The sequence below is a fragment of the Acinonyx jubatus genome, chromosome C1 (genome assembly GCF_027475565.1).
Source record: "Acinonyx jubatus isolate Ajub_Pintada_27869175 chromosome C1, VMU_Ajub_asm_v1.0, whole genome shotgun sequence".
NCBI classification, from domain to species: domain Eukaryota; kingdom Metazoa; phylum Chordata; class Mammalia; order Carnivora; family Felidae; genus Acinonyx; species Acinonyx jubatus.
In genome coordinates, this window is record NC_069381.1 from 162,671,685 (window position 1) to 162,694,012 (window position 22,328).

Sequence of the window (22,328 nt, forward strand, 5' to 3'; positions counted from 1 at the left end):
TTAAGCGTCCGACTTCGGCTCAGGTCATGATCTTGCAGTTCCTGAGATTGAGCCCTGCGTCGGGCCCTGTGCTGACAGCTCAGAGCCCGGAGCTTGCTTCGGATTCTGTGTCTCCGTCTCTCTCTGCCCCTCCCCCACTCATGCTCTGTCTCTTTCTCTCTCTCTCAAAAATAAACATTGAAAAAAAAAAAAAAAACCTTGCAACCTGAACACGTCAGTCAACATAAATGCTAAGTATATTTCCTTAGAGGCCCCTAGTTATGTCCCTCAGACTGACGGTGGAACATGGTAACCTCACTTTGCCCCCATATTCTAGACTTTTTTTTTTTCCAAAGCATCAATCTATTACCATAATTAACCTCTTCAGCTATTCTATACTCAGGACTCAGCCTTCTTCACGAAGTACCCAGTAGAAAAGGCAGTAAAGATCCGAGAGGTATGGTACATGGCTTTTAACTTCATCATGAAATTTTAAAATAATGTTTAGCTTATCTTTTGAGGAAAGCTTCCTTGTAGCTGTAGGCCTGAGAAATGGTGAATATCAGCAATGACGATATTACCATATCAAATGACAATGACCTCTGTGTTAAGTGAACTGGACTAGACACTCTACCTGAGTAAATGAAATGTTCTTGGTCCCTCTGGTTTCTAGAGCTTTCATGGCTCTCTCTCTCTGTTACTCCCTTCAGGTTTAGGATAAAAGGTGTGAACAGGCTGCCATCTGAGGAGATAGGGCCTTCCTACAAAGAACCAGGAAGTACACGTGGAGTCCCGTTATTCCACCAGTTTCAGTTACCTGTAGTCAACCGAGGTCCAGAAGCAGACGATCCTCCTGATGTATCGTCAGAAGGTCAACAGCAGCCTAATTTACGTCGCAAGGCCTATGTCGCTCACTTCATCTCAACACACAGGCATTTTATCACCTCACATCATCACAAGAAGAGTAGTATTTTGGAAGACCACATTTATAACTTTTATTACATTATATTGTTATAATTGGTCTATTTTATCATGTTGTTGTTCATCTCTTACTGAGCCTAATTTAGAAATTAAACTTTGTCATGGGTATGCAGGTATAGGAAAAAACATCGTGTATATAGGGTTTAGTACTATCTGCGGTTTCAGGCAACCATTGGGCGTCTTGGATCATGAGGGACTCCTGTAATGCCCTGAGCTTTCCTGGGAACAGTAATATCCTGGCTTCAACAGTCTCTAGAAGACCGTGCAGGACAGCGGTTCAACTGGGGCTGGTACCACCACTGAGCAGCAACCGAAACTGGATGGAAATGGGGGGTGGGGGGGTTTCCTAGCTGTCACAATAGTGCTGAATATCCAGTAATGTGGGACAGTCCTCCACTCCAAAGAGAGAAGTCCAGCCCATGTGTCAGCAGCACTCCCTTTGGAAAACACTGAGTAAAGCTCCTTGAGGTAAGGACACTGCCTTAATTAATCTTTGTAAAGGAGTACCTCATTCCTTAGTTTCTAAAAAATACCCACAGTTACTAGACAAGAAAAGAAACGGAAGGAACAAGGAAAACGGACAGGAGAGCAGGGATTATGGACATGCTAAATCCCTGTTCTGCCATCGTGAGTGACATGGCCCCAGACAACTTATTTTACCTCTTTGAGTAGGTTTCCTCACCTGTAAAATGGAGGTAATAGCCTTTATCACCACAGATTTATTGTCAAGATCAAGTAAGAGAACATGTCCAAGACCTACTACAGTATTACCAGGTGTTCAGTAAATGTCAGCTTTTTCCCTTTCCTTCCCTATGAAATAGCTGGTTGTCTGTATTCAGATGCCTTGTCACATCAAAAGGCTGATTCTTTCATGACGTTGGAAGGAAGCTGGTTAAACGTGACTGCAAGGGAAGACCAATTGTCCCCTCTGTCTCTTCATCACGACCACCTCCACCAGCCCAGCCACAACTGCTAAAGCTTTACAGTACCATTATCAACTGGACTCTGAGCCATGTACTCCAGGAGCCCCAGACTTCCAAGAGTCTCACAGGCACAGAGGAAAGGAAGATGGATGAGTTATCTAGGGGTGTCATTCTTACTCCCATCTCTCTGGGGGAGAAAAGGCTTTATTTCTCAGGATCATTGAGAAAAGACGTGAGGTTCCCCAGCTCTTATGATATTTTCCCTCCTTTCTGAACCTCCCCAGAAGTTTAAGAGCCAGAGGCCCAAGTCCTTCAGCAACATCAAAAACATGGCTACACAGAATCAATCCTGCCCTGGCATCCCAGGGGCACCTCACAGGGAAAGGGAGGCACTTGAACTACCAACAATGGGAATACTCACCCAAACTGGGAACTCGTCGAATGGAGACTCCATCTGTACTCTATAGGGATTTCTAAGATGACATTATTGAATTACCCAGTGGTCACATATTTGCACTCCATCAACTAGAAGGGGCACAGGAGAGGGGCTGGAGAGTGGGAGGGAGAACCCCTCTCAGTGCTGCCAGCTCCTGATGCGGTGCCAGCTTCTGAGTGGCTTCCTGAGGCTGCTAATCTTTGGGTTGTCTGTCCAATCAGTTATACATTAATTTCCTGTATTAAATTCCCTGTCTGAAACATCTCGTGTGGTTTCTGGTTTCCTAAACTGAACTCTGGGCTGTTTTTTAACCTCTCCAAAGAGTCTTCTCAGGAAAAGACAAAGCCTACATTAACAGGGCTGTTGAAAGAACTAAAGACAACGAGTGTCAACACCACAAGTAAATACTCAAAATTGCTTTCTCTTTCCTCACATGGAGAACGTAAGTGCCGGCTGCACACTGAAGAGCAAATCCAAGTATTAAACATTTAGGAGATCTTCAGGTACAAATTCCAAGTCCATCTGATGCTTTCCTCAGGAAAAGTCCAAAAAAGTCTGTATTCCTCCTGGGTCCATGAAAAGAAGTCCCTTAAGCTAGTTTCTTTTTCCTCCCAATCTCTCTCCCTTTCATGCTAGCACCTTTTTTTCCAAGTCAAATAGAACCCAGAATTTGCCCTCTTGAAGTCACCATCCTTGCTCTCAATCCAATGCCCCAAGGTTCTCCCAAACATGCAGCCTTAAGTAAAGAAGTTTCCAGCAGAGGGTGAGCCTCTGTCTTTGGAGAAGAAAGAGCCTGAACTCACAGAATGGTTCTCATTCCTGGTCCTGGTCTCAGCAGAAGAACATACAGGGCAGGGACCGCAGTTAGCATAAAGTGAACCAGCCCTGGTCCTGTCCTTGGGGGTTGGTTCCTCAAAGCATATTTTACTTCTGTTTCACTGAGAATTACCAAGAACAAAAACAACTTCTTCAAAATTGGCAATTTCCCCTATGGCAATTAAAAAATATAGTTTTAATTTTTGGTGGTTTTTATTACCAGGATTTTAACATTAAAAATTTTTTGATTTATTTTTTTGCTACGTCAAAAAAATTCAGGGCTCTTCCAGTCTCTAGACACAGCAATAAGACTCCCTAGATCCAATACAAAAAAAAAACACAAAGCAACAGAAAGGACAGGTTCTGTAGTCAGCCCTCAAGCACCTGAAAAAGTAGAGTAATTCTACCATGTGTCACCCTTCTGTTTCAGTTCTGTTCACAGAAAGCAACAGAACAGGATAATCACTTTCCCCGGTATTCTAATCCCTTAGACTGAGAACAGGTTGAGTTCTACATCCATGTGCATTATACTTTTGTGCTGAAGCAGAGCAGACAAAAGGCTGTCAAGTCTGGAGTACAGCAAAGTTCCATACTCTTTATCAGCAGGCCACCCACACAGGCAGTCAGTATTGTCCCTGATCTTACACAGACATGGGGTGGGGGGAGAGACGGGCACTAACCCACCCTGGATGATGGCTACATCCCAGCAAAGAAGGAAAACAGCCTTTACCGGGGCAAGTCATTCACTGAAATACAAGTATGCATTGCATACAGCCTAAATGTTAACACTGAAATCCCACTGTTTGAAGGTACTTTAAACACACATTACACCTATCCTTAGGACAAAACTCTTAGGAACAAATGAAAGAATAAGATATTGTTTTTTAAATCTTAAAGCAAAAAGGAAGAATGGGTTAAAAGAATTTCGAACTACTGATGGCTACAGAAAGGCTGGAGGTGGGCTGCCAAAGTTTTACCTGGCCACAGTAGAGAGAGGCTGTGGCTGGAACCGGGTGTCTGCTCCCTTCTGGGCCCAATCCCAGTATGGAACCATACTTTCAGGTCTCTTGAGTGGTATGCAGTGCTGTAACTCACTCACACACACACTCACTCACTCGTAAAAGATTCAGAAGTTAGCCCCAGTTTCCAAAGATATAAACCAGAAAGCCATTTGGGTAAGTACAAATGGCAGCTACCGCAGTCAGAATATAAAGTATATTTCACTAGGCAGATTACAGGGAGCCAAAAAATTGAATTGCTAAAAGTTGCCTTGCAGATGTAAGGTTTTTGTTCTCTTCAAATGGAGAGGATAACAAGGCCGAAAAACTCAGAGCACGGAATTTCCTAGAGGAAGGCAAAGTGTGACCTAGCCTCCAGGCTCTCCAACACTTAGCCCAAGCATTCTGTCCCCACTGCCTTTCCTAGGCTCACCCTAAATGATTGAGGCTGCACGTTCTCACAGGTCACATTCCTGACCAAACACAGAGGAATTCTGACCCCCTTGGGGAAAACCTCTTGATAACAAAATTATCACCCAAATCCCCATGAGGGATTAAAGAGCTCAAGTTATATTTACTGAATTTCCAACATTCGCCAGGCACCTTAAAACAGATCCCAGATTTGGGTGTTAACCTTAGGTTGTGAAGGTCAGTGATCAAATACAAAGACACTTCTTTTCATGATTTTCGACAAATATCCTAACCAGATTTTCTAAATCACTATAAATACCTTCAGTGGGTACCAAGCACTGAGCTAGGTGCTCTAAGGCACTGGTTCATAAACCTGACTGCACACTGGAAAATCCCTTTTCAGAAGCTTAAAAAAAAATACTGATGTTTGGGTCCCACCACCACAGATTTTGTTTTAATGAGGGATATGACCTGGATGTCAGCATGTTAAAATACTGATGGTTGATTCAACTAGAAAACAAAGTTTAAGAACCATTGCTGTAGGGAACAAAAATAAATACATAAAGCAGAAACAACCCAAATGTCCATCAACTGATGAGAACAGAAATTAAATGTGGTGTATCCATACAGTGGAACAGCAGCCGGCAATAAAAAGGAATGAAGTCCTGACACATGCTACCCCGTGGTCAAACCTTATAAACAAGGTATCAAATGAAAGAAGCCAATCACACAAAACCACATAAGGCATGATTTCATTTACATGAAATATCCAGAACAGACAACTCCACAGAGATAAAAAATGGATGAGTGGTTACCAGAGACTAAGGGAGTTGAAGGGAAATGGGGAGTTACTGCTAATAATTATGGGGTTTCTTTTTGGGGTACTGAAAATGTTCTAAAATCGGTTGTGGTGATGGCTGCACGACTCTGAATACACTAAATCACTGAACTGTCTATTTTAAATGGGTACACCATACAGTATGTGAATTCTATCTCATATAGCTGTTTCAAAAAAAGCACAGGGGCATCTGGGTGGCTCAGCTGGTTAAGCGTCTGACTTGGTTTCAGCTCAGGTCATGACCTCGAGGTTCGGGAGTCCCGAGTCGAGGTCTGCACTGACAGTGTGGAGCCTGCTTGGGATTCTCTCTCCCTCTCTCTCTCTGCCCCTCCCCTGCTCAGGCTCTCGCTCTCTCTCCTCTCAAAAGTAAATTTTTTTTTTTTTTTTTAAAAGGAGAGAAATACAAATTCTATGCCCAGCTTTCAAGAAATTCACAATCTAGCTGTAGAGGGGGGAAAAATACACAGTCAAGACAAATATCAGAGATTTTAAAAGGCGATGCAACAGAATTGCCTAATGCAGAAAATAAAAACTCTGAAGTTCAAAAGAAAGCTTCAAAGTCAAAATGACCTGATTTTTTATTTCTTTTCTTACACAATCATTCTCTTATTTAAAAAAAAAAAGCAACAGAGGGCTCAGATCTGGCCAGTATGCTATTACCACAGGCACCAAAGTCTCCATTTCGGAGTTTATGAGAAAGGAGTGACTACCTGGCATTGCCAAGGATTTTTTTTAATCTTCCAGAACACAGGCTGTCGATGGGATTCTAATGACTCTCAAGAGCCAATTATCAACAGGGCCATTGATAGATGGACTTGGTGTTCTAAACCCTTCTTATGCCCTGGATTTGTCTTCACTATCAGAGTTTGGGTCAAATAAACTTACATGCTTACACACACAGAAAGACTCTCATATAGGAGGCTTTATGACACACAGGTATTATAGGCCATGTGCCATAAAGATGATCGGTTAAAAGTGCCTCCTACCCTCAGAGTTCCTAACTTTTTTTTTTAAGTAATCTCTACACCCAACCTGGGGTTCAAACTCATGACCCTGAGATCAAGACTCACATGCTCTACCAATTGAGCCAGCCCAGGTTCTTAAAACTGTTAATACCAATAACTGAAAAGTGATTATTGTGGCAGGGGCTGACACAAAGAAAACCACCAACTTTAGGCAGAACGGAATTTTGTTTAGCAGTCTTGGTGTTTTCTTGGAGGGAGGGTGTCTGTGTGTGGGGGAAGGTTAGTGTAAGAATACCATTTTTTTTTCCTAATACTGTTTTGGAATGTAAATATTATAAAATTTTTGCTTTCATTTCCAGAAAACATGCCATATCAACTGTGCAATTGAAAAAGCCTTGGCCTGTATCTTAGACCCCTTTCAATAAATGTCTGTTGGACCATATTTAAAAGCAGGTGGCAATGAAATTTTAGTAACTCCTAAAAATCATATTATCAAAATATAAACTCTATTATTCATGTTAACAGTAAATTTAAAACAAACATACAGCCAAAGGTAAAGGAGGTACATTAAATAAAGCATTAGTATATTTGTCCTCCCATACCCTGGTATGCAACAGATTTTGGCAAACTTTCAGAAATGGCTGGACCAGGCATTTATTTTCTTATTTTCTTTTAATGTTTATTTATTTTTGAGAGAGAGAGAGAGAGAGAGAGAGACAGGAGAGAGAGAGAGAATAAGCAGGGGAGAGCAGAGAGAGGGAGACAGAATCCAAAGCAGGCTCCAGGCTCTGAGCTATCAGCACAGAGCCCGATGCGGGGCTCAAATCCACAAACTGAGATCATGACCCGAGCCGAAGTCAGATGCTAAACCGACTGAGCCACCCAGGCACCCCTGGACCAGGCATTTAAATACCCTGGGTTTACTCACACTAACTTTCAGGCAAATCACCCACCGGGTCCTAAAAATCCTGCACCATCTTTAATTCACACAAATAAGATGATAATTCTGAAAACAACTTGTTTAACAATAAAGACTAAGAAATAATATATTTGATTTTGAAATATTCAAAACCCTAAATAAGCTTCACTGAGATAACTTGAGCCCTTATGCTTGCTTCAATTCAGAAATGCCCTGAACAAGAGACTGGTGTTTAATTTGAGCCAACAAATTTCTCCTAGCCATTTTCCATTCAAATTCTCCCCATTCTACCCAGTGACTTTCAACCTGGCCTAACCCTGTCGATCCCACTTTTCACTATATATACATACATACATATACATATATATATTATCAAACTTATTTTTGACTACTTCAAAGCAAAAAAAGTCAATGAACAGGAGAATGTACCAACTAACAAGGCAAATAAAGGTAAGCAAAGGGGGGGTCTAGCAGCTAACAGATTTAATTAAGAAAAAGGAAAAATGGTCCCTGAAAAATGTAATGCTCCAACCCTAACATAACCCTAACCTTAATCTTGAACACTGCTGAGATCCCATGAATTTTTAAAAGTATTATTATATTGAGAAGTGGCCCTGGGGCGCCTGGCTGGCTCAGTCAGCAGAGTGTGTGACTCCTGATCTCAGGGTTGTGAGTTTGAGCCCCATGTGGAGATTACTAAGGAAGAAAGAAAAGAAAGAAAAGAAAAGAAAGGAAGGGAGGGAGGGAGGGAGGGAGGGAGGGAGGGAGGGAGGGAGGGAGGAAGGAAGGAAGGAAGGAAGGAAGGAAGGAAGGAAGGAAGGAAGGAAGGAAAGAAATGGTCCTGCCCCTCCAAATGAAACCCCTCTAGGTCTCAGTGTCTTCCTTAAAAAGCCCCCATGTGGTAATTAATCGCCAGGTTGTATTTATTTTCACTGAATTTAAGAGGGCCTGCCTCCTCCAATACATACAAAGTTAATGAATTTCTTGTTAAGTGGAAAAGGTGCAGAAGTTAATCTTTTTAATTCCTGCCTCTCTTTCCCCTAGTTCTTCTCAATTAATCCACTTTTTAAAATGTGAGCTATTCCTCCTGTTTAAAGTTTAAGCAGTCCTGGTCTAGTCTTGAAGTGGTGATTTAAAGCCATTGGAGTCAGACTATCTAGGTTTGAATCCCATCTCCACCAGTCAATAGTTGGGGCATTTCAGGCGCCTGGCTGGCTCAGTAGGTGGAATGTGGGACTCTTGATCTCCAGGTAGTGAGTTTAAGCTCCATGTTGGGTGCAGAGATTACTTATGTAAATAAAGTAATTAATAAAAAATAGTTGGGGGCACTTTAAGCAGGACTCTTGGCCTCTTTGTGCCTCTATTCTCCCCCTGGAAACTGGAGATAATAGTATTTCCCATGGGGTTAGTGTGGAATTATGCAGGTGAAGCAATTATTGCAGCTCCTGGCACTCAAGGAAGTGCCCAATAACTCATCTATTATCATCTTAGTGCCAAATTCTTCCTGCACCCAAGAGTTTGCACTGAAAAGTTAACCCCAGATCAAAGAAAAATTCAAGAGAAAATATTTTTTATGCAAAACCCACTTTAAATTATGTTCAGCCAGTAGGTAGGAAATTCTCAACAACAACAGCAACAACAAAAATGTGCTTATAGTCCACAGAGGCTTCCTTTTCTCATGTAGCTCTGAAGAATATTCATCCTGAATGAAAATAAATATTAAGAAAAACTGTATTTGGTTTTCAACTGATCCTGGTAATCCTAAAGAAAGACAGGAGTTCTTTTTTATCCAGCATTGTTTATAAAAACCCAACAACAAAGATTCCAGAATGACCCATTATTTTTAAAGCAGAAAGACTGATATGAATTGTGTATTTATTCTCCTACATGCAGCTTCCATAATCTCTCAAGTCTAAAAAGTCGTATCTAAAAAGTCAAGTTGTTCTTTGCTTAACATTAATTCAGATGAGAGGCCTGTCTTATGTTCCTTTAAAAATAATCTTAATCAGTCTAGTCCAAGATCAACTCCATCCCTCATACATAAAAGTACTTTATCTGACACACCATTGAAAGGGGTAATGGATGGTTCCTTCAGCTAACAGAAATACAGAATCTCAGGCTCTGCTTTCTACCCTGTTTATCAATACCTCCTCTGCCCACAGGATGAAAAACTGAATCCTAGTACCACCTCATACCTGGAATTTATTTGACAAAGTTCAGAATCCATTCTTGACTTTTTGTTGAAATCTTTCCAGACTACCACTATTATTTAATATGATTAACAGTTACACACATGAACTTGATTTCAAATTTTACTCCATTTCCTTTTTTCATAGTCTTCAAATATGAAAACTGTGTCTGATTACAAAGGAGGAAAAGTAGTTACCTTATCAAATATAACTGAAAATTCACATTTAAAAGAGAAAGCAATACACATGCTTAATGAACTTTTGTATATATAGAATGTTAAATTACACAGGAAAAAAAATTAAAAATAATAGAGAACTCTAGAACACAGTTTAGAAAAACAAAAGTCCATTAGCCTTTTATATCCTTTGGTTATATAGATTACTGTATAAATAGCTAGATGGTTATATAAATTCTGTTGAATAGCAGTTAAATCGGAAAGTACAATATACTTCATAGTAGCGCGAACTGAGGGAATACAATCCTAATCATTAAGGGGGGGAGGTTAAGACAAACAGCTTTAAATAACAAAAAAGCACAATATATTGTCAATAACTTAAAATCTTAAATCTTCAAGATTAATGTAGAACTTCACATTTAACAGTATAAACATATGCTCTTACTTATACCTATTACGCTACACATTTCCTTGAACCAAGTATTAAGTATTTTTCCTAAAAACCCAATTACCAAAAATATTTGGAAATATAAATATCTACTTCTTTGAAAGTCCCTACAAAGTATGAACAGTAACTTGTTTTCACTTTTATAACAATTTACAAAACTCGCTAGCAAAATACTAGGAAACCCAAGTGTCCCACCTTCTGCCCTAGCAAAAGAAACATGCTAAGAAATCGAAGCAAATTCTCAACTAGAAAAAAACGAAAGCATCCAAGGAAGAAATAATATATGACAGCAAAAAATTTACTAACAGCCTAAAATCAATAGAAATTCTAATCCACTCTCGAAACTCTTACCCTTGACAGCACAGCACAGAATATCCTGCCTTACACATTTTGGAACTGCAATTCTGAAACGTTAAATCCAAAGACAAAGCCGCCCTGGGGAAAATAACAATTGCGCAACAGATCAACAGCTCCAACTTGTCCCTTGGCCCCGGCGCGGCAAGGTTTGCACGCTATAAAGCAGGAAAGGGCCAACCGAGGGCCGCCGTGACAGCCAACGGGCCACTGTCTTGGAGGCCGAGTCCACGCACCCGGCGTGCGCCACTGGGAGGCACCACGCGGGTATCGGGAAGCCGCGTCCGACCTCAGTTCGCTGCCCCGCCCGCATCTATCCGCCGGTTGCCAGAGGCCGACCCCGCATCTCCGAGGCCAAACATTTCCCACCACGCGAGGGAGCGCCTGGTCCCGCCGCCGCACGTCGGGGCATCGCAGAGCGCTGGGCACTTAGTGACCTCCTCCCTCCCCCCACCCTGGGGGCTGGGCTTTCTCGCCAAGCTGCCTACGAGCGATCTGATGGATGGATTGACTGATTACTTTGCCAAGGGGTGCCCTTAGACGGGCCAGCAGGGTGAGCGCGCAGAGCCACCGCCCGCGCCCGCGGAGAACGTGGATGGGGGCGGCGGTAGGGCAGGGGCTCCGGGTCCCAGTCCGGAGGAGACCTCAACTCCCCCAAGAGCGGCCCCGTGACTAGGCACATTTTTGCCGGCTCCGAGGCGGGGGAGCAGCGCAGCCCCGGAAGGGCCGGGCCGCGCCGGCTCAGACCGCCAGCGTCCGCCCCCTCCTGCCCTGCCACCTCTGGGGCTGCTCAAACTCCAGCTGGAGCTCCCGAGTCCCAGCTCCGGAAGCCAGGGACGCGGCTAGAGAGGCCCCTTCGCCCTACGCACACGGAAGTAGCTTCCAGACCTCCACATAGTCGCCCTCGGGGGTCGCACTCCCACTCCCCTCGCGTCCCATAGGATCCTAGCAGCCCTTTGGGTCCCCGCTCCTCCTCCCCGCCCGGGCCCCAGCGCAAGCGCAGCGGCTCTAGTGCGCGGCCACAGCAGTCCGGACTCAGGCCGTAGACGGGAGAAGCCGGCTGCGGTTGTCCCGCCCAGTCCGCAGCTCCCTGAGCCCCTGTCCCCGTCCTGGCACCCCGCTGGGCTCCAAGGGCCGGGGCAGCACCTGCTGGGACGGCAGTCCGGGCGACGGCAGCTCCAAGTCCATCATGATGAGCTGGGGACCGTGGTGTGGCGCTCCCCGACGGCAGCCTTGTCCCAGGTGCCGAGGCGCGGCGCGGACTGGGCGGCACAGGCGACGGCTGCTCCTCCGGTCACCGCAGCACTCCCGCGACACGGCCCGAGTGGCCCGCTGGGCTGTTGCCCCGCTCCGCCTCCCGCCCCCCCAGAGGGCGGGGCAAGAGCCCGGGCCAGTCGTTCCCGGGCTGGCTGCGCAGGCAGAGCTTCCGAAAATCCCCCACCCCCGCCCCAGCTGACGCAAGAAGCTCGTGGGCCCGGGGCAGGGAAGGGCCGCGGGCGGGGGTCCCCGCGGACAGGCGAGCGGGGTGACGGGAGGAGGGCTGCATTGGCTTCCTGGTCCCCGCGCTCAATCACTCCCTCTCCCTGCAAATAAAACCTAAACTCTCGGCCCGCGAGATTAAGAGTTGTTTGCAGAAGGTCGTTTGGGTTCAGGCGCTTTGAAACAGTTTAAACAGTTGGAACAAACACTACTGGAGACCCCGCGGAGGCGCCGGTGTCGGAGCTGCGCCTCCCTGATCTGGAGTTGCAGAACCTTGCCGGGCTTTATCTCACTCCACCGCCCGAGAGTGGCGCCAGCCCTGGGGGTGGGGGTTAAATGTTTAGACCCAGGCGGTGCGCGACGCGAACTGCCCTCTCGCCCTCCGTCCATACCTGGGCCGGGGCCAGTGGGACTTGCCCAGGGCAGCCGTGGACCGCGCGGGTAGCTCGTGCTCTCGGTCACCCTGAACGCCCTCCGCTTACTCCCACGCGCTGGCACTCTAGCTGGCCCATCGCTGTGGGCAAACGGGGAGGTCTCTTTTGGTCGGAGAATGGTCAGTATTGCCCACCAGGAGTCTTCTCTTCCCACCAAAGCGCACACGTCACACCACAGATGGTGCCTTTTAAGACTGCAATACTACAACATGCCAGAATCTTCACAAGTTTCTTTTCACGTACCCAGCATATGATGTAAACAATAAAAATAAAAAAGGCCAAGCTATAAAATAGTTTGTGTAGTATGGACCCGTCTTGTAAAAACAGGTGGTGTCTAGGAAAAAAATTAAACAACTTTAATGTTTACTAAAATCGTAGCTGTAAGCTCACGAATGATTTTTACCTTTCTCGTTGTTACTTTAAGTATATTTTAAATCTACAATATATATTGCCTTTTACATTAAAAGCAATTATTTAAAAATTAAGCATTGTCCACAGAAAACTTCAAGTACTTGAAAACAGGAATATTGTGAAATCTTTTCAGATTTAAGAGAGAAGAGATAAATAGTTTTGGGATTTTTTTCTCTCTTATGTGTTAACAATCTTTCTAACTCTTTAGTAATCCTTGTTTTTAGTTTCTAGTTTCTTGGAATTATGCAAAGCCAGGTGAAGTAGACAGTGCTGGCAGAGGTTTTACTATTTCATTCAAAAACCTGACAGGAGAAAAAAAAAAGAAAAGAAAAAAAAGCCTGACTGTAGCAGATCAACGCCCAAAAAACTGCAAAGAACTTACTTTCTCTTGGTTGCATAATTTGACACTGCCAAGATTTATCTGTAAAGTCATATGTTCAAATATTCCTTGAGCTAAGTGAAGCCTAACTAAATTAATTGCTTGTAATTGAAGCCAGCTTCTTCAACTTGAATTAAACCTTTTCAGCTGTTATTTGAAAAGCCTGCAAAATGACCTGCACACTGAAAACAAGCTTAGGTGAAATTATTTACAATGAACCTGATATGAAACATGCAGAGATATAATGAAATGACACTTCTGAGTCAAAGGGCATAAGAGCATATTGCATAACAATTCAAGTTACTTATTAAAACTACTACATCTGAGAAAGTAGACAGTGAACCCAGGGGGTAGGAGATACTAAAGTCATATATGACACAGTAGTTGCCCTCAAGTAAAAGGCGTTTGTTATTTCCTTGTTAAGCAACAAATTTCCATTGAATTTAATGAATGAAATAACCTTTATTTTTCAAAACTGCAATTGCTGGGAGTGTATTATTTTAGGCACCTCCAGAGTACATATTTTTAGAGGGAGGAGAATAATATGATAACAGTCTAAACATGTCAAAGAAAAATAAACATTAACAAAAAGCTGCTTGGTGTTAAATGGTGGTTCAGCACAAGAAAAGGGAACCCCAGTCTCAGACCATCTATGTCAAGGAGGTTCCTAGTCTTTGCAGACACTCTGCAGAATTAGATAGTCTTCATGTGAGAACCTGGGTCCTTCCTTGCCCTCTAAACTTACCTACTGTGCTGTGAGGGCACAGATACTATGCACTGAGAAGCTCCAGAGGAACAGGAAAGAGGATGCTGGTTTTCCTCTCCTGTTCTGGTACCATGGGAATCTTTACTGCTGGCTCTCCTAGCTACTATTTTATTTTTCCCCCTATCTGTTTTGCATTCTACTAACCCTTGCACATTTCCACTGCTGTCTGAATTTTTTGGTGTCTTTGGAAAGACAACCCTGAGTATATGCTTCAAATGTGTCAGAACTGTAATACTTGGTTATAGAGTTCTCACAAAAAAATAAAAATCATTAATTAAGCCTTCTGAGTACACAAAATTTGGATAATGGGGATGCAATGGCCAGTTTATTTCACGTTCCTCTCTCTGATCTAATCTGCCAGGTTTGCAAGGACAAGGAAACACCTACTGTTTCAAAATCCTTCATCACCTTGAGACTTCTTATCTCTTCATTTCTTTAATTGTACTCTGTTTGAACCAGAAAATATCCAGATTTTTGGAATTATAGTTGAAATTCTAAATTTGTCCTGTTTATAGTTGGAGAATATTGGGTTACTAGTTTCCAAAAATGGCACCCAATGAACCACTGCTGCTCATACTGATGTGCTTGTATAGTAGTCCCCCCACATTGAATCAAGGCTGGCCCTGAGTTGTTTTACCTTATGGAAAGAGGCTGAAAGTGATACTATGCCAGGCCTCTGCCTCTGCCTTAAAAAGTCCTGGGAGCTTTTAATTTTACACTCATAGAGGTCAGTCATGTAAGAAGTCTATCTTCATGGGAAGAGAGGTCATGGAGAAAACCCTGGGGGAAGAGGCTCCAGGTGGAGAGGGAGGCTATGTGAACCAAAGCACCGGACATGTGAGTGAAGAAAACACCTTGGAACCTTCCAGTCCACCTAGTCAAGCCCCCAGAGAATTCTAGCCCCAGCTGCTATCTAACACCATCAATGAGAGACTCCAAGCAAGACAGGTAGAAGACTACCTGGCTGTGTCTAATCAGCCCAAAGAATTGCAAGAGATTATAATCAATTGTTTTCAGGCACTAAATTTTGGGGGCGGCTTGTTTCTCAGCAATAGATAACAAAGACAAGGTTTCTCCTGGCTGCTTTTTGTTTGTTAACCATCATTGGGAGGTACATATAGGGATGATATTTTGCAATGTAATAGTCTCAAACCCTTAGAGGCATATTGACTTCTCTGTGAGTGAGGAAGGTATCTTTCCTATAACATGTATATATATATATATATATATATATATATATATATATATATATATATATATTTTTTTTTTTTTTTTGCTACATACAAAATAAGTCACCTTATCACAGCATGCACCAGTATCATACCATTAGATAGATGATGTTAGATGATGAGATATTCTTGTCAAAATACACTGAAGGAACACAGACATTTCATCAATTATATAGGTGGAGATAAAATTCATATCGAAATTCTAGCTGTGACATGACTTCATTTATACTAGTTATGTAAGATACTTGCTGAATATCTGCTGAGGGAATTTAAACTTCAGGAGCAGCATGCCCAGTGGATAAACTGAACTCACATACATCAGTGTTCAAAGTAATTTGTGTATTAATTTCAAAACACACCCATAACCTTGGGTCCTTGGTGTCCATACGTCACTATGCAAACGACTGATACAAAGAAGTGTATGTCTCCAAAGCCAGTTTTAACTTGTATGGTTTCCTGCTCATAATAGAAATAACGCTCTGCAGAAACTGCAGTGCAGTGAGCAAAGAAAAAACCCAGAAGTTTAAGAGTGCTTTTGAATTATGTGTTGATACTTCCATAAATATATATGCATTGAAAAAAAAGACTGAGCATATATGCTCCAAAATGTTAATCATAATCATTCTGATTAGATTGCTTATGATTTTATTTTTCTCATTTTTGCCTGTGTTTTCCTAAATAAACATATATTACTTTATATTATAATAATAAGCAAAAAAAAAGTGGGGGTGAGGTATGGGGTAAAGGAGGAACATTTGCTTTCTCCCAAGCCACTGGGTCCATTTCATTTTCAAACTGAATTTTAACCACAAGCTTTGCAAATTGTTCCATTCTGTATTTACTAGAGTGGAGCCTGGAGAATTCAACCATATCTTTAAGTGCAGTTGTGGTAAGGGTCTAAAGATCCTTTGCGCTTTCAATCTACTGCTATCATTGCAACGTTCACTTAGCCGAATAGGAGCCCCCAGACAAAGATGGAATTTTTTGAGTACATTGAGTAGAGACTAAGAATCACAGCTTCAGAATGATACTCAAAGTTGCCTATATATAACACTGCAATATAAAGAAAATAAACAGAGTACAGAAACATGCACCTAGAGCTATGTCTGCAAGGCCAGTTACCAAATATTAATAATGGGTGTTGAATATCAGATAATTTTCACTTCTATTTGTACTTTTCTGTACTGTTCAAATTTTTATAGTAAGCATTTTTAGAATTAGGGGGGAAAATCAATTAAACTATTTTCATTTTGAAAAAACAAAAAGCTGAATGCAATCATGGAAGAGCAAAGTATCCTCATGGACAGGCCTTGCAGACAGAGTCTTTAATACTGTCAGAGGTTGGAATGTGAAAAGAGAAGAAATGCCAAGGTATTTATCTTTTGGCATTTGCTATTCCATGGACTCTCATTTTGGCCTCTGCATAATATGAGAATTAAAAGAATCTTTAAAGATTTACTGACCCAAAGATGGCCAGAAAGTTTTATTTTGATTGCCAACTCTACAATGCTTTGTTGAGAATTCAGAAGCAGCTTCCCAATTTGGTAGAAAAATTTCAGCGATTGATTAATAATGTCTGCCATGGACACAGAATAGTAGGAGTAGTGGCACATATCACTGTTTTCCCTTCCTGATCTAGTCCAACTCTCTACTTTTACATTTGAGGAAACTGAGGGGTGAAGTGGTTACCACTGATCACAGAGCTAGCTATTGGCACAGTGAGGAGTAGAACAACATTTCCTGATCCTGGTATTATGTTCTTCCCACACAACAAATTGACCAGGGCTTTGGAAGGCAAATTAAGTACTGGACCAGATCTAAAGCGTTAGTTGTAAATTTTACTTACATGCCAGCACCTTATTTTTGGAGGAGATTAATAACTCAGTTTATTAATGATGATAATTATTTCATATATTTTATAAATATTCCTACAAATCATAGAGACATGGTTAGGCCCAATATTATAAATCAGAAGATGACAAAAAAATGACATGAGTTGCTCAAAGCTCAAGAAAAGTATTCTCTGAAACTGTCCAGTTCTAAAGCCCAGGCTCGGTCCACTCTAGGTCTGGTCTCTGTAGAGTCCCTTGGCTGTGCTGTATTTACTGAGGGAACTGACAGCAAGGCACCCTGGAGATTACATTTTTCCACATTCTGTTTAATTAATTCCCCACGGACAGAATGATAAAGTAGTTTTCACTAGAGAAAAAACTTGCAAACAAATATGAGAACAGGATTTCTACATGTAAGAACCTCAAAGTAAAGGGCAGGAAAAAACTAAATGGACTGTTTGCAATTTCAGCCTCTCTACCTAATGGTAGAGTTTTTATTTTTCTGTTTTAATGAAAAGGTCTAAGAGCCTTGGTATAAAATACACTGACAAGATTATAAGCTATTGTAACCTTTGCATTTCTTCCAATAAACTAAATTCCTCTCGTTGTGTGGTTCTAAAAAGCCTAACATGTAGGTAACTTTATTTTATTTTATTTTTTTAATTTACATCCAAGTTAGTTAGCATATAGTGCAACAATGATTTCAGGAGTAGATTCCTTAATGCCCCTTACCCTTTTAGCCCATCCCCCCTCCCACACCCCTCCAGTAACCCTTGTTTGTTCTCCATATTTAAGAGTCTCTTATGTTCTGTCCCCCTCCCTGTTTTTGTATTATTTTTGCTTCCCTTCCCTGATGTTCATCTATTCTGTGTCTTAAAGTCCTCATATGAGTGAAGTCATATGATATTTGTCTTTCTGTGACTAATTTCGCTTAGCATAATACCCTCTAGTTCCATCCACGTAGTTGCAAATGTAATGCCAGTTTAAAAAAAATGTTTATTTATTAACTATTTGGAGAGAGAGAGAGAAACCAACCAACCAAACATTTAAAAAAAAAGCTATCTTTCCTGGTGAGGTTTAGGTACCTGTTCATCACATTTCTTTCTCCTGACGAAAGATGAAATATTTCAATCTTTGAGGTTCATAAACTTCGAAAGGCTTTGTGATAGTAAATGTATGAATTCATTTGCATTTTAAAAATTGAGTTTTGACTATGGACCATGCACTTTACATGGATTATTTTATCTAATCCTCTCAGAAAACCAATGACATAAGTATATTATAATCTCCTTTAACAATGAGGAAACAGGGCACTTGGCTGGCTCAGACAGTGGAGCATGATGGGACTCTTGATCTCGGGGTTGTGGGTTCAAGCCCCACATTGGGTGTAGAGATGACTTAAAAATCAAATATTTATGGCACAAAAACAGACACTCAGATCAATGGAACAGAATAGAGAACTCAGAAATGGACCCACAAACATATGGCCAACTAATCTTTGACAAAGCAGTTAAGGATATCCAATAGAATAAAGACAGTCTCTTCATCAAGTGGTGCTGGGAAAACTGGACAGTGACATGCAGAAAAATAACCTGGACCACTGTCTTTCACCATACACAAAAATAAACTCAAAATGGATACATAAACTCAAAATAATAAACTCCAAAAAATAAACTCAAAATAAACTCAAAACAGACCTAACTGTAAGACAGGAAGCCATCAAAATCCTCGAGGAGAAAGCAGACAAAAACCTCTTTGACCTCGGCTGCAGCAACTTCTTACTCAATACGTCTCCAGAGACAAGGGAAACCAAAGCAAAAATGAACTATTGGGACCTCATCAAAATAAAAAGCTTCTGCACAGCGAAGAAAACAATAAGCAAAACTAAAAGGCAACAGATGAAATGGGAGAAGATATTTGCAAACAACAAATCAGACAAAGGGTTAGTATCCAAAATCTATAAAGAACTTATCAGACTCAACACCCAAAAAACAAATCATCCAGTGAAGAAATGGGCAAAAGCCGTGAATAGACACTTCTCCAAAAAAGACCTCCAGATGGCCAACCAATGCATGAAAAAATGCTCAACATCACTCATCATCAGGGAAATACAAATCAAAACCACACTGAGATACCACCTCACACCTGGCAGAATGGCTAACATTAACAACTCAGGCAACAACAGATGTTGGTGAGGATGCAAAGAGCCAGGATCTCTTTTCCACTGCTGGTGGGAATGCAAACTGGTGCAGCCACCCTGGAAAACAGTATGAAGGTTCCTCAAAAAATTAAAAATAGAACTACCCTATGACCCAGCAATTGTACTACTAGGTATTTATCCAAGGGATACATGTATGCTGTTTTGAAGGGACACATGCACCCCAATGTTTACAGCAGCACTATCAACAATAGCCAAAGTATGGAAAGAGCCCAAATGTCCATTGATGGATGAATAGATAAAGGAGATGTGGTATACACACACACACACACACACACACACACACACACACACACACACAAATGGAGTATTACTCAGCAATCAAAAAGAATGAAATCTTGCTATTTGCAACTACGTGGATGGAAGTAGAGGATATTATGCTAAGCGAAATTAGTCAGAGAAATACACATATCAACTTCACTCATATGAGGACTTTAAGACACAGAATAGATGAACATCAGGGAAGGGAAGCAAAAATAATACAAAAACAGGGAGGGGGACAGAACATAAGAGACTCTTAAATATGGAGAACAAACAAGGGTTACTGGAGGGGTGTGGGAGGGGGGATGGGCTAAAAGGGTAAGGGGCATTAAGGAATCTACTCCTGAAATCATTGTTGCACTATATGCTAACTAACTTGGATGTAAATTACAAATTAATTCATTAATTAAAATAAAATATTTAAATAATAATAAATAAATAAAAATGAGGAAAGAGAGGCCTGGAGTGGCTAGCTGATTCTAACTATGGCTGAGTAGTTAGTAGGTAGCTGAGCAGTTTACTCTGGCACTAAAGTTCTTAAGCATGAAGATTTGCTGCCCCACTTGGATGTTAAATAGCAAGAGTTAGGGAATTTGGGTAGAACAGTTTCCTGAAATGTCTTGCCAAAAAGTATCCAGGTAATTTATTCATTTAAAAAATAACAGTTGATGAGGGGTACCATGCTGGGCATTTGAAGGAAGGCCAAAATGAATTAAACATGGATTCTACCCTTAAGGTCAATGTCCAGTAGTAAAACATCACCATTGCCCAGAGCCAGGAAGTGGTGGATGCCACAGAAAAGAGGCAGTGGATCTAGCCAACCTGATGGCACAAGGTCAGGGTTGTCTCTTCATTTTTATGAAAAATTGACACAATGTTTGTTTGTTTTTCTAAAACAGCTTTAGGTATAGCTGACATACAATAATTGAATAAGTTTTGATGTTTTTGTGTGAAGCCATCAAAACGATCAAGATAATAAATATGTCCATCACTCCCAGAAGTTTGCCTGTGTCTCATTTTAATTCTGCTTCTCCCTATCCCCTATCCCATCCCCTAGGGTGGGCAACTAGTGATCTACTTTCCCCTCTCCCCTATCCCCTAGGCAACTAGTGATCTACTTTCTGGAACTATGGATTCGTTTGCATGTTCTAGAATATTATAAATGGAATCATTCAATGTATACTCTTTTTAAATCTGGCTTCTTTCACTCCACATAATTGAGATTCATATATGTTTTTGCAAGTATCACTAGTTAATGGTTTTTTATTGTTGAGTAGTATTCACTGTGTGGATATACCACAACTTATTTATTCATTCACATGTTGATAGACATTGGGTTGTTTCCATTTTTTAGCTATGAATAACGCTGCTGGACATTCACATATAAGTCTTTGTAAGAATATACATTTAATTTCTCTTGGGTAAATACCTAGGAGTAGAATGCATGGGTCATATGGTAGAAGTATGTTTTAACTTCATAAGAATCAGCTAGATATTTTCATAAGTGGCCATACCATTTTATATTCCCACTAGCAATCTATTAGAGTTCCTTCACATTCTTGCCAAGACTGCTTGGTATAGCCATTCGTGTGTGTGTGTGTGACTGTGGTTTTAATTTGCATTTAATTTGAATTCCTCTAATGACTAAAGATGTGGATTATCTTTTCAGAGCTCAGCAGTTTTAATGTGTAATATAATGTTTTCTATACATTGACTGAAAGGAAGGGGATATATCTCTACACTATACTTTATTGTTAGAAACTTTGCTGTTAGATAATCAAAGAGAAATTATGGGAAACCAATATCATTAACTATTGATTTAAATGACATAAAATTCCAAAAAATATAAAATATGCATCTTAATGCAAATTTGAGTTTGTAAAAAAAGATACTACAAAATACTACATATACTATGCATTGATGGACCTACTTACTCGTACTTCCTGAACTGTGTTGAGAAGCAACAGCTATTACCTGTTTCTTTTATCTCCTTGATTCCTCTCTCTTTGAAACCCTAGTTGTTACCATAAACAATTTGAACCAAGTTGGTTAAAATCATTTATTAAGTACCCTAACAAGGTCACTGCAGATTTATTAATAACAACATCAACAAGCCCTAAACACTGAGTAAACAGATATTTTGTGACAATATTTATTTATAAGATAAAGGAAGTTTTTGTATATACTATAGACTTCTCCATAAAGGAACATTATGGGGACATTTTTTGCTAAAGTTAGTCTGTTCTAGTCTCCTGGGGAAGTAAGTACTGCATTGTCAGCAGCAAGAAATATGCCCTTTCAATTTCAATTGTCCATTCCAGGAGGAAGGTCACATAATACGAACACTTAATTTCCTTGCAATCAATTCGATAGAAAATTGTTGTGTAATTATTCAATAAAAAATTATTACTTCGTGAAATATCCCATGTGAGACTTGAGTTTATTGAGTGCCTACTATGTAAGAACCTCTACTTCCAAACCTTTTATCAGTCATTACTAATCCTCACAACAACCATTTTACACATGATAAAGCTTAGTTCAATCCAATACAGTAACTTGGCCAAGGTCACAACTCTATGATTCAGTAACTTAGCCAAGCTTCCATGGCAGAGTTCACATGATATCCTAGGTTTAGCTCATCCCAAAACCTTTGCCTTTTCACTGGGCCAAGCTAGGTCCCAAGATACCACCCAGTTATTATTTACAATAATTTATTCATAATAAATTAATTATTTGTGAATAATTAAACAAAGTAGGGACTATGATCTGTACCATAACTTTTGCCATGGATCCCATTTAAGTGTATGACACACTTTGAAGGGTGTAGCATAATTTTATGCTATCGGCATATAATAAAGCTATATAAACTATGCTATAATTTTCATG

The 22,328-nt window shown here is 41.0% G+C and overlaps 1 protein-coding gene across 2 annotated transcripts in view; it reads right to left on the reverse strand.

Annotated features, from left to right (window-relative positions):
* The window catches only part of NFE2L2 (NFE2 like bZIP transcription factor 2), a 34,938-nt gene extending 23,162 nt beyond the window's left edge, over positions 1–11,776 (reverse strand). Inside the window, exon 1 of one of the 2 annotated variants that reach the window (XM_015086594.3) lies at positions 11,580–11,776. In XM_015086594.3, the coding sequence (XP_014942080.1) occupies positions 11,580–11,624 (45 nt within the window). In that variant the 5' untranslated portion in view covers positions 11,625–11,776. Of the gene's footprint in view, positions 1–10,430; positions 11,554–11,579 lie in introns of those variants that run through there. The other variant, XM_015086603.3, reaches the window with a different exon arrangement.
* Between the last annotated feature and the right edge of the window lie 10,552 nt (positions 11,777–22,328).